This window comes from Trachypithecus francoisi, unplaced genomic scaffold, assembly GCF_009764315.1.
Source record: "Trachypithecus francoisi isolate TF-2019V2 unplaced genomic scaffold, Tfra_2.0 Lachesis_group8, whole genome shotgun sequence".
Classification (NCBI taxonomy): domain Eukaryota; kingdom Metazoa; phylum Chordata; class Mammalia; order Primates; family Cercopithecidae; genus Trachypithecus; species Trachypithecus francoisi.
The window spans coordinates 42,605,313-42,617,704 of record NW_022681473.1 but is presented as its reverse complement, the minus strand read 5'-3'; the positions used below and the strand labels follow the sequence as shown (position 1 = coordinate 42,617,704).

The 12,392-nt window shown below is 41.3% G+C and overlaps 1 protein-coding gene across 1 annotated transcript in view; it reads left to right on the top strand.

Annotated features, from left to right (window-relative positions):
- The first annotated feature begins 1,052 nt into the window (after window positions 1-1,052).
- SLC17A6 (solute carrier family 17 member 6) overlaps window positions 1,053-12,392 on the top strand; it is a 41,202-nt gene continuing 29,862 nt past the window's right edge. The window contains exons 1-3 of the mRNA XM_033206375.1: window positions 1,053-1,552; window positions 4,447-4,699; window positions 6,180-6,298. Coding sequence (XP_033062266.1) covers window positions 1,467-1,552; window positions 4,447-4,699; window positions 6,180-6,298 — 458 coding nt within the window. The 5' untranslated portion in view covers window positions 1,053-1,466. The remainder of the gene's footprint in view (window positions 1,553-4,446; window positions 4,700-6,179; window positions 6,299-12,392) is intronic.

The window sequence follows — 12,392 nt, the reverse complement described above, 5'->3', positions numbered from 1 at the left end:
TAAATCTTTCTTGTTAATAAATCTTTGAATTATCAGTTATAATTTGTTGGCAAGCACAAGGTATAGCCACATATTTCATCAGTATATTGGCATTTCAGTAGTGCATTGTAAATTAGTTAAATAAAGATGCTTAAAATTCCAAGGAATTTATATTAAAGTAACTCTCTTTTATTTAATCAACTTCACCGAGTTTATAGCTATTCTTTTTTTCTCCTCCCACTTCTTTTTATTTATTTCTCCCTTGCTCTATTCTTCCTTCTCTCCCTTTCTTTCTTTCATCTTTTTCCTGTCAGAGGTTAAAGCAAACACATGAAAAATATAATTGTGTATTTTGTGTGCATATATTTTATATTCAAGGGAGCCTAGGTGTCTTGGAACACCACAAGCATAAGTTAAATATGTTGAAATCTTTCTTGCCTGCAATACTGGCATCAGTGTGCTGGACAAAATGTAGCAAACTAGAAGTAACTTGTCAATTTTTAATAAAGTTGTCTTCCCTAGCAAAGCGAAATGCACCATTCTCCCTGCAAACTCTGGAGATGATGACATCTTCCCACATGGTTTCCATAGCATCCGTTCCTGAAGAGCCCCAGTATGGTCCTTGGTCAGGGCGATCCGCCCAGCTCCCCTAGAAAGTTGGCAACCTAGCTAGCCAAAAGAAGCATCCCCTTTTTCTGAAACTTACTCTGTCCGTGGTGCTGAACCATTGTACTGAGACCCGCCCAAACGGGCGCTGTCAGCCGCTGAAAAAAAATATTCCCTGACGCTGCCCAAATCAGAACGGTGTATCTTTTATTTACTCACGTCCTCAAAGAGCAGCAAGCCTTCTCCATCTTAATTTGACTCTACCGCAGAGCAGAGTTACGCTGGCGTGATGGGAGGAGATCATGGGCAGAGAGGAAAAACTAATAGCAGCATTGCTCACCTGAGACCTGAGATGCTCCCATGAGTTTTGAATATGCTCTGTTCCTTACAGCAAAGACACCATTTTTAAAAGTACTATTCTTTTGACTTTGTTGTTACCCAAAGGTTCTGTGACATTCCGTCCCCTCCGTTTAAAAGCCAGCAGATTTGAGAGCAGTAAGTCTTCAAAACGAGGAATTTACATTGTTTTTCAGCTGACCGACTTCCAGGACAAGGACTCAACCGCATCTATCCAAATACCATGGTACTGCTTGCGCCCTTTGCCACCGGATCCTCCCCTTCCAATGAGACTTTCTGATTGTGTCTACCAACTCTCCTATTAGGAAACCCGTGGGTTGCATGCAGCTATTCTGTTGTATTCTCATTCTCACTCTCCCTCCCTTCTCTCACTCTCACTCTTGCTGGAGGCAAGCCACTACCATTCTGCTGAGAAGGAAAAACCCACAACTACTTTAAGAGATTAAGACAATATGCGCAATCCTCGCCTTTTTTTAGCAATCACTATTTAAATCTGGCAAGAACCGACAACAGTCTTTGCAAGAATGGAATCAGTAAAACAAAGGATTTTGGCCCCAGGAAAAGAGGGGCTAAAGAATTTTGCTGGAAAATCCCTCGGCCAGATCTACAGGTAAGACAAAGGAAACCTTTGCTTACCTGGGGCTCAGCATGAAAAAATCTGCAGGGCCGTTTCCGTAAACCCTGGTGGCTCAGAAAGATTGTAATATGATCGGAAAGTCTTTTTGTTGCCCATTGCTTGGAGCAGGGGTGCTCTGGAAACCTGCTTATTAATGCAGGAATGTTGCACTAAATGACCTGTCTGGTGTGTGTGTGTGTGTGTGTGTGCGTGCGTGTGTGTTTGATTTTTGCTTTGGTGACTGCAGAGTTTTATCCTTTATTACACAGGATTTATCTTCTTTACAGTTAAGAAATGACCAGCACCTGCTCAAACAGCGTTTCTTTTGGTGCTCATAGATGCCCCAAATTAAATTCCTTTCATGCAGACAAATGAATATAAAACACAACCCTCTAAAAAAATTAACCAAGAAATTCCAAAGAGTAATAGTTTATATATTATTAATATATATGTTATATATGTATATATGTTATATATATATGTTATATATGTATATATGTTATATATATATATATGTGGGTGTGTATATATATGTTGGGGAGAGAGAAAGAGAGAGGTCTCAGCTTCAAAAGCATAGTAGAGAATCCCCTAGTGGAATATGTCTTCTGTATTGAATGAAGAAGAATCAAAATATATCAATAATTGATAGTTGAAGCAATTCCTTTCTCTGAGCCTGAAACAATGTATATGCATTTTTAATTATTTTCATCTCCTAGAGTCTATTTCTTGCATAGGAAATGTCAATGCCTGGAAGAACAGCCATAAATATAACAAGCAACATTACTTTGAAAGTCCTAGAAATGATTTAATTATTGAATCCTCTTATAGTCACTACACTATGCTGTAATTTGCAAAACTTTAAATCATTTCAAGTATGTGATATGGATACAGCTTTTCTTAATAATTAGAGCAAAATCAAGAAGACAGAGCAGACATAAAAGGAAAAAGAATTACAAAGGAGAGCTAATTTTAATATTTGGAAAATTGAAGTCTCTGTAAATGCATGAGAAATGTAAAGAAAATGATCAAACCACTCCCAAATTTTCCAAATCTCTTCAGGTTTGGCGGGCTTCAAGTAGGCACGATTATGCACCTATGCGGCAGTAGATACCGCAAGGGCCCTGCAGTCCCACAGCTACCATGGAAAAGGATGTTCTTTCCCAGTACAACTGCCATCCGGCGCAGAGTTCAACTTTGTATATTTGGGCACACGAAGCCAATACAGGAAAAGAAACACACACACACACACACACATACACACACACACACACACACACACACACACATTGGCTGAATTTTTTTCTCCCAGTAAAAATAAATTGCAATGTTTTCTAACATTATGATCAGACTTTAAGAATAAACATTAACTTAGCCACAAATACCTTTATGACCTATTCTCCAGGTGCTTTTTATAGAATTCGGAAGCCTGATATTTTTTTCTGGTGGCCTCAAACTGTTTGACAGCAATATTCCAAGCTATGCATATTTGAAATTAATTTTTAAAATTTCGCTTGCTTCATCCGTGTGTGTGTGAAAACAATTGGGTGTGCACATAGCATTTAAAACGGCACAGGTGAAAAACAATTACATGGTAGACTGGAAAAAATTTCTGCAAATTGTAAACGGAGAGGCTCTTTGTTTAAATATCGAAAGTATAAATCACAAGGGGCTACGTAAGGAGATGTTATCTTGTACGTTCCTTTCGTTTGTTTGTTGTTAACAGAAATTTCATAAATATGTTGTAGACTAGAACACTGCCACCTTTTAGTAAAACCATTCCTTTTCTCCGCGTTCCCCTTTTCATTTACCCCTTCTCCCAAGGACCAAAGCCAAAAAAGAATTGATGGCTAAAATCTCATGACACACTATGCAAAAACAAATATTGAAGTGAGATCTTCCCCTTTGATGTGGAATATCTTACAAAAGTTGATTTGGGGGCACGTTTGTATATCTGGGAGTCGCATTTTGCGTCTTGGGAAAGGGATCCTTGACATTTTTCGGTGTTTGTAATAGAGATAGTAATGACGCAAGATTGTGAATAATTAATTATTCATGTTCTGGCAGTAGGAAGCTTAGGTGTCGGCCATATGCTGTTGAGTCCTTTGTCTCCAACTCCAGTAATAAGGAAAAAAATAGTAAGAAGTGTAACAGGGGAGTAAGCATTGAACTAGAACCCTGGAGCGGGATGAAGGGGAAGGAGAGTGCATGACACTCTCGGCGAGAGCTCTCAGGCCTTCTTCTCACGCACAGGCACTGGCCTAGAGAGACATTAGTCCCGGGGGTGCCCCAGGCTCAGCTCCGGGGGTGGTCTGGGGGGCAGAATACCAGCATCGTCAACCTGGAAAACCTCAACTTGCTAGAAACGGAAAAGGCAGCGCGGGTGGAAAAGGCTCTCAAGTTGGGCCCGCCTGCAGCGGAGTAGCCCTCTGGTGCTGGGTTGCAGGAGGACACCGCGGTTGTCAGTGTAAAGCCCTGCTGGGCACGGGTAGGAGTGGGAGGCCCCTATTCAGGTGCAGAGGACGCTCTGGTAACCCCTGCCCTCACAAAATGCAGACCCTGCATACCCTGCAAGAAAGTTAGGCCCAAGCGGCCTGTGTATCTGAATCAGAGCGCCCAGGGGTGGATCCCAAGACAGGGACTCGCTACCTTAGGCCTAAAGGTGCTAAAGTTGAAACGATGTCGCCGCCGCGGCCAAAGGCACCTGCAGAATGTGAGAGAGGGTGGGAGGTCTTGCAGTTTGGTGTCACCCCACCACGCTAATCCCCGAGGGTGGGGTGAGGTCGACGGCCCTCCTCCCAACCCCGACGGGTCCTGAAAAATGGGAATGGGTCAGCATCGGGGGTATCTAAGCCGCCACGTCCTTGACTCGCCCCTGCTCTGCCGCCCAGGGTGCTGGAGAAGAAGCAAGACACCAGGGAGACGATCGAGCTGACGGAGGATGGGAAGCCCCTAGAGGTGCCCGAGAAGAAGGCGCCTCTGTGCGACTGCACATGCTTCGGCCTGCCGCGCCGCTACATTATCGCCATCATGAGCGGCCTGGGCTTTTGCATCTCCTTCGGCATCCGCTGCAACCTGGGCGTGGCCATTGTGGACATGGTCAACAACAGCACCATCCACCGCGGGGGCAAGGTCATCAAGGAGGTGGGCAACGTCTGGCTGCCCTGGCTCCCGCCCTTCGGCCATGCGGCCTCGCAAAACCACATCTCCTGTTTGAGCCCCGTTTTTCCCCCACTGAAAGGAAGGTTTGGGTGCTACCTAAGCTCCTCTCTAACTCTGCCGTTCTAGAATGGACCCCAGTAATGTTATCAGTTCCCTTTTCGCTCTGTTGTCTGGGCCTTCCCTTCCTCATCTACAAAGTAGAAAAGAGCGTCTAGCTCATCAGGTTTTGTGAACTGTGACTTAATACAAGACGTTGGTGACTAGCAATGTCCACTAAGTCTAAATAGAAGTGTGTTTGTTTTACTTGGATGAATAGTGTAGCATATTAATTTTAGTTTTCCCAGGACTTCATTCAGTCCCCGCCAAAACATTCTTAATATTCAAAATGAAACAAACTGGAAAACAAAATTAGCTGTGTTCATATCAGCAGGTTCGGCTGAGGGGTCTTTGGGAAGGTTTACCTCCTCCAGGAGGAGCCACAACGTAAGAGGGTCCCAGGGCGGCAGGGAGTCGCGCCCAGAGGGGAGGGTCACGTCAAGGTCACAGAACCCCTGGGTCCGGACTTCCTTCTTGGAAACCCTAACTGCCGTAAACCAGACTAAGCAGGAGTTGAGAGCAGAAACTGGGGAAGGCTCTTGGAATCCGGGAGACCTTGCAAAATCCGCTGGGTGTCAAAATATCAAAGGAGAAAAAGTATCCCCAGTTCTCAGGCGGGAAAAGCGCGCTCCCACCTTTCAGACGTAAATATTGCGACCCAGTTTACTTTGAGGTTCCCCTCGGGAAGTCACCCAGGCTGATTAGGACGGAATTAGACCTCCACCTTCAGAAATACCCCTGCCCCGCATTTATCAAAACCCCTGAGCAATGACTCCCTCTCCCTTTACTCCTCCCAATTCACCGACCACTCCAAATCCTTCAGGCCCATATCCATCCCCATTTGTGGGCACACCCTTTCTCTTAGCCACCAGGAGCCCTGCATCTTTCATCCTTCGCTCCCCACCTTCCTTCCCTCCCCACCTTCCTTCCCCAGAATTTCCCTATTTAAGTCTCCAGGGTTGGAAGTCACTACACTACTGAGTCCGCATTGACCGGATTCGTTAAGTGGACCCCTGCCAGGCGTCTCCACATCTGGCTAACAAATCTCTTCATGGGGAGTCCGAGTTTCCAAGACGGGCCCTCTAGATTCCTCCATTTAGATGATTCGATCTGCCTGACAGCAGTCGGGGAGCAGAGCCGGTGCGCGTGGCCTCACTATTAATCACAATACATTTTGTTAATGAGCAAGGTTTTTTCGTTGCAAGAGGCAATTTTGTTAGGAAACGAAAATGAAGCCACTCTTATCCCCGGAATGCATGAAGCGCCCAAGCGTTGGGGACTTTTTGGCTTGTGAACCTCTGAAAGTGAGCCTTTGGCACTGACGCTACTCTTTCCCTTCACGCTTATTTCTCCTATCCCTCCATAGAAAGCCAAATTCAACTGGGACCCGGAAACCGTGGGGATGATCCACGGTTCCTTCTTTTGGGGCTACATCATCACCCAGATTCCGGGAGGCTACATCGCGTCTCGGCTGGCAGCCAACAGGTAACGCACCAGGCGGGGCTGGGGCTCAGGGCGTGGTGTTTGTTCCCTCCGAAGGGGCAGAAGAAGCTGGGAGCAGAGACAACAGCTCAGAGGGGTTTGAGGACTCCCAGACCAAGTCTTCCAGTCCCTTGACACACCCTGTCAGGGCTGGAGCTGCTGGTGACTCCTTCCAGAATTAGTCGCCTAAACGAATGCAGGCTCTCTGGGACAGGCGCACGCGGCCTCCTTCCCTCTGCTGTGGCTGAACTTGCTTTTGGCGAAATGATCGACGTGCTTTATAACCTGACCCGAGCTCAGGGCAGACCGAGAGCAGGCAGAGCAGGGACTGTGTGCCTGAGTGCACAAAGGAGTGGGGAACGGCAGATGCTGCGCTGTCTCCTGCACTCCCCACAGTCGCCCAGGCTCCCCGAGGGTCTGACCTCTGGCAAGGCGCCTCGAACGCCTGGCCCTGTACCCCGCCCAGTTCATGCTCTGGGTTTGAAGGATTTGTTTCGGGGGGGGGGGCGCAGGGGGAGGGCAGGAACCAGCCATGCGATTCCACCTGTTAATGAGCTGCTTAGGGGCGGGGGTTGGGGGAGCTCTCAGCTGCTTTAAGTGGCCTCCTGTCTTGCTGCGGTGTCCACAACCAAGGTCCTAGCGCCTGTTCCCAGAAGCGCCACCAGCGGCACCTGCAGAGACACCCCTAAAACACAAGGCTTAAGGACTGATGGGGTGGGGGTGTGGACGGGCATAGCCTGGCCACTATAGGGTGAAAGGTAGCTTCCTTTGCTTCACTGTGTGTATACTGATAAACAAAACTAAATGTTCTTCACATCTGAATTGAACCCACATAGAACATATGCACCAGCACTTTCTGTTCTTTCTGCTTAGATACCACAAATAAAGACTTCTAGTCTTTACTGTACCTAAAACTTCATTCTTCTTCCTACACCCAAAAGTCACATTTTAACAGCAGAGGACTAGAAGTTGGCACCTCCCTAGTAGTGGTCATATGCAACCTGGCCCTTTGTAACCTGGGAACACCTCATCTCTCAGGCCCCGTACTGTGGCTTTTATCAATTACAATCTCTTTCACTAGCGGTGTCTTTTCTTCCCAAGGCTTCTCCGAGTCCTCAGGGCCTGGGGAGGAATTCTTGGAAATTTCTTTTAGGCTTAAGGATCCCTAGAGTGAGGGTGTTGGGGCAGTGCTTTAAAATGTCAAGAGGGGAGTGCTATACATTAGGAATAATGCCTTTTGAGGGCTGTCTTTACTTGACACACGGATGGCTGACACTAAGACCAAGTAGTAGACAAATAGTCCCTTTAAAAAAATGAATTTAGTGTGGATATGTACCACATTTTCTTTATCCATTCATCTGCTGATGGACACTTGATGAAAGTCATTAACTACGTAGAGAATCCCTTTTTAGGGATGTGATAAATCAAAGAAAATATTGATATTAGGCAAAAAAATTAAAGAAATACTCTGTGAAATATTATTGATTATGAACATGTTACGTTTTTGGATTTTAGATTCCCAATATATATAGTCTTCACTCCTTTTTTTTCCCTAGAAAGTATTTCCTAAAATAAAACAAAGTTTTCAGAAAGATACCCTAAACATACATGCATGGAATGTTTTCATTGCAGGAGAAAAAAAAAAGCAACAATTCACCAAAAAACAAAAAATGATACAAGAACTCAATATGATGCAAAATGAAAATATAATGGTGGTGACTTTAAGGGTTTTTTTCAGAGTCAGAACATTCACTTTGCCAAATATTAAAATGCTAACATTTTCCTGCCAGGAAAAAACACCAGGGATGCTCCAGCTTTTCCTCGTTGTAACACTAGTAGGTCAGTAAATGGGTTTTTCTGATTTTTTTTTTTTTTTAAAGCAAACTCATTACTATCTGTGCCATATTTAGCAATGAAAAAAGTGATGTTGACTCAGGTTCTAATTTATCTGGTAGATTTTCCTCAAAGGACTTTTATTTTTTATTTTTTATTTTTATTTTTTTGAGACAGATTCTCACTCTGTAGCCAGACTGAAGTGCAGTGGTACGATCTGGGCTCACTGCAAACTCCGCTTCCTGGGTTCAAAAGATTCTCCCTCTTCAGCCTCCACAGTAGCAGGACTACAGGCATGCACCACCACACTCAGCTAATTTTTGTATAGAAAAAAATTTTAATTTCTAGAATTCCTATTTGGATTCAAATTAATCTTACCTTTAAATGGGTATTCAAGGGAGAGGCCTTAATATTTTCATATATGATATGTTATGTTCTATGATACTGAGAAAATTAAATTAAAAATGTATTGTAAAATATCATGAACCTATAGAAAATTACAGAGATCAACTATCTTATCTTGCCTGAAGATTCTGACATTTTGCTTCATTTTGAAAATATAACAAAACATTGCAAAATGCAGTTGAAGCCTTGTGTGACAATGATTTTTAAACATGTATAACATTTTCTTTTCAGTTTATAACAGTATTGCATATTAGTAAGGAAAAAATTATAAAAATGATGAAAATTTAACCATCCTGATACCCCTATTATTAACATGGTGAATGTCCAATTAGTACTACAGATGCTACATAAAATTTTTCCTTGGAAGGCTTTTAATAAATACAAAATCAGAAACTTTTACAAGTTGTTTGAAAGATATATATTTCCTATTATGATCTCTTTTTCAAAAATAGTAAAGACAAAGTAGCAAAACCAGTCTTCCACTTATAAGCATCATGTATGCATTCAAATAAGCTTCTCCATATTGATCATTTAATAGTAGAATGAGATTTCCGTTGTGTGTGATATTGGGGACAGATTCCTTTCCCTTTAGGTGTAAAAGAGGCTCATTTTGGAAAGTGTTTGCCATCACAGTTGTGGGTGGAACCAAGGAAGATAAACTGAGGTGTGTGGAGACAGCCACTCAAGACAGAAGGGCTCCTGGTCACACCTCTTGGCAAATTTCTCAATGAAAAGCAAAGAGCAATTATTTGGCTTCTTCAATTTATTGATTAAGCAAAGATAGCACCACTCTTGGTCACAATGCAGACTCCTGGTTCTTATACTACTCAGATTCTAAGTACATTTACTTTCCTGATCATTGAGAGGAGGAGTTGGAAGAGTCAGGAGAGGAGTAAACCCAATTTACTCCCAAGAGCCGGGCAAGAGGAGGGACAGCTCTTGCATCACATTTTTCTTTGTCTTCCCTTAAAAAGCTATTGCACATTATGGGCTGGAGAATTTAGTCACCCCAGGAAAGGCCTTAGGGTGGGAGGTCAAAGGAAGATTCCTTACAAAATCTTTAATGTTTTAAGATGAGAACATATTAATATAGTAATAAAAAGATGTGGGGGGCAAATTATTTTTGTCTTTGAATAATACAGGACATGGACTTATAGTAATCCAGATATTTACAAATATGAAATTCCTGAAGACTGGTTTTACCCTGCATTTAAATTGCTATGAAGAACCTGGACAAGTATTTAATGGCATAAATAGCATATATATATAATATATGAAATACATAAAATATATATGAAATATATAAATATAATACGTATATAAATATATATGTGTTTTTTTTTTGCAAAAGGCATAACCACAGAAAGTCAGATACAGCAAAGGGAGTTTGTTGAACATTATATTTTTAATGTATAGCACTGTATTACAAAAAGTGTTTTTGCCTTTATTTAGGTGGTGATATTATTCAAACTCTATTTGATATTTTTAATACCCTGCTCCTGTCTTCTTGATTTCTCAACCCTGCTTTAATTTTTTGCATAGCACTTATCATCACCTGTCATATCAATATTTTACTTATTTATCTGTTTGTCCAATGGGAGTTTTGTCCATGTTTTCTTTTTCACTGTTGTATTGCTAGCATCTCAGAGAGTACCTGACTCATGATAAATATTCATTAAATAAATAAAATAAATATCACAACAAGGTGTTTGGGGCTTAAAAAAAAAAAGCAGAAAGATTTAGGCTTTAAAGCCGAACTGTAGGTTCAGGCTCTTGAATGTGTTACTTAGTGACTGAATGATATAAAATGTTATTTAACCCCTTTGCACCTCAGTTTGTATTTCTGTAAAAGAGGGCTAATCAAAGTACCTACCACATGTGGGTCATAACAGCTAAATATATGTAGTTTTTTGAAGTACCTGGAACTAGGTAATTGCTGGCTGTTATTATTTATTATTAATGAAATCTTAACTTTAGGAAAAAATGGAAGGAACATAAATTTCTGTGACTATTCAGCTTATTTTAGTATAAATTTACCTTAAGTGTTAGTAATGTAATTGGTTTATTTCCAATGTGATAAAAATGCCTTTTTTCATGAGTCATATTTCTACCTTTAAAATTATTTCCCCGTGTACATTATTCAAATTGAAATTATTATTCACTAAAAATTCCATAAATTTTATTTTAAGGCCTTTAAAGAGCTATTTTAAAAAATATTTTTAGCCAAGTGTATAGAGTGCTAGTAATTCAGTGCATCTAATCTTTGAATTCTAGCCAAGCATAAATACACTTAGAGAAATCCATTTTAGCTTGAGGTTAGACTTCTCTATACAAAGTTATAGTTTATTTTCCCCTACCGTAATCCTTTATTTTTGTCTTTTCAAGTATTTCTTGAATTTCTAACTTGACTTTTTCTAAAGAAAAAATACTTCTTTATTTGAATAAGACACTTAGGATCACACTTGGTTGTAGCATATAGTGAACCCCACAAAAGGAGGAACCCATATTATTGCTGGACAGTGCTCATCTAATCCAACCCTCTCATTTTACAGAGCAGGAAATGAAATAGAGAATGAGGGAGTAGTGATTTATCTGAGGTCACAAAGGGATTGTGACTAGAACTCACGTGCCTGATAATACTTGATGGCAAGGTACCTTTACAATGAAATTTAACATCTCTGTCTGATACTATATGCTTCATTGCAAAGTTCACTTTCAGCAGTAAGCTGAGCCATCTGCTCTCTGAATGAGTGATTACAATCTATCATGCCCCAAATCCAGGGAAGAATTTCATGAATTAGAGAGAGAAGCCTTTAGCAGGCCCAAGGGATCCTTAGATTTTATTTTGGCAGGAGAATCATACCGTATTTTTTTGTGTGTGTGTACTGGCTCCCAAGCTATTTGGCTACAGCATAGCTGACTCTACCCTTTTCTCTGAAAAAGGCAAACTCTACACTTGATAATGACGAAGACAAATAATCTGATATTCTATAGCAGAACACATGGTATTTATAACTTTTTCTGCCACTCAGACACATGGGCAGTTTGGGCTCTTACAACTAAAATTGCAGAGATTTGAACATGACTGGGTGTAGATTAGACTTTTGTCTGCAGAAATGAAGGGATTTATCTTTGGGATTTTGGCTGATGCAACTCAATTTATATGCTGTATCAAATAGAAAGTAATTTATACGTAAAAGTGAGCAAACCCAAAAGCATGGTTTTAAAACTTACTGGTGTGCATTTGTATTTACAAAAATACATTTTAATATACTTTAGGTAAATATTCTGACTGGCATAATTATGAAAAATCTCTTGCTAGAATAATTTTCAAAAAGAGAAGAAGACAGACATTTTAAACATAGTATCTTCACGTATTAAGCCCAGAAAGGAGCAATTTTACTGGTGATGTTCTGTCTTTTTTCTTCAGAGAGATGAAACAATAAAGATGTGCTTTATTTATGGTTGAAATAAGCATTGGAAATGAATTCCTAAGCACCATCATCAAACACACACACACACACACACACACGCTGTTGGTCTGTCTATCTATATAATTTTTTCCCTCTCTCCATTGCAACCTCCATTGCAAGGAGGAGTTCCTCAATCCTTCCAGTGAGAAATATTTGTGAATTCCTTATGTGTGAGAAAATAATTCAGACTATGAATGTAAATCCTGCTGAAAGGGACCACCATCCTGTTCCGATGGAAATGGTTTATAAGCACCCAGTCTTTTAAGGCCAGAGGTGACTTTTTCTATCTCGTGCATCTAGCTGCCAATCAAACATCTAGCCGCCTTCCTATTGTGGGCCCCATAGGTTAGGTATCTGGGGTAAGGCAGGAGAAGCCTGCATTTTTC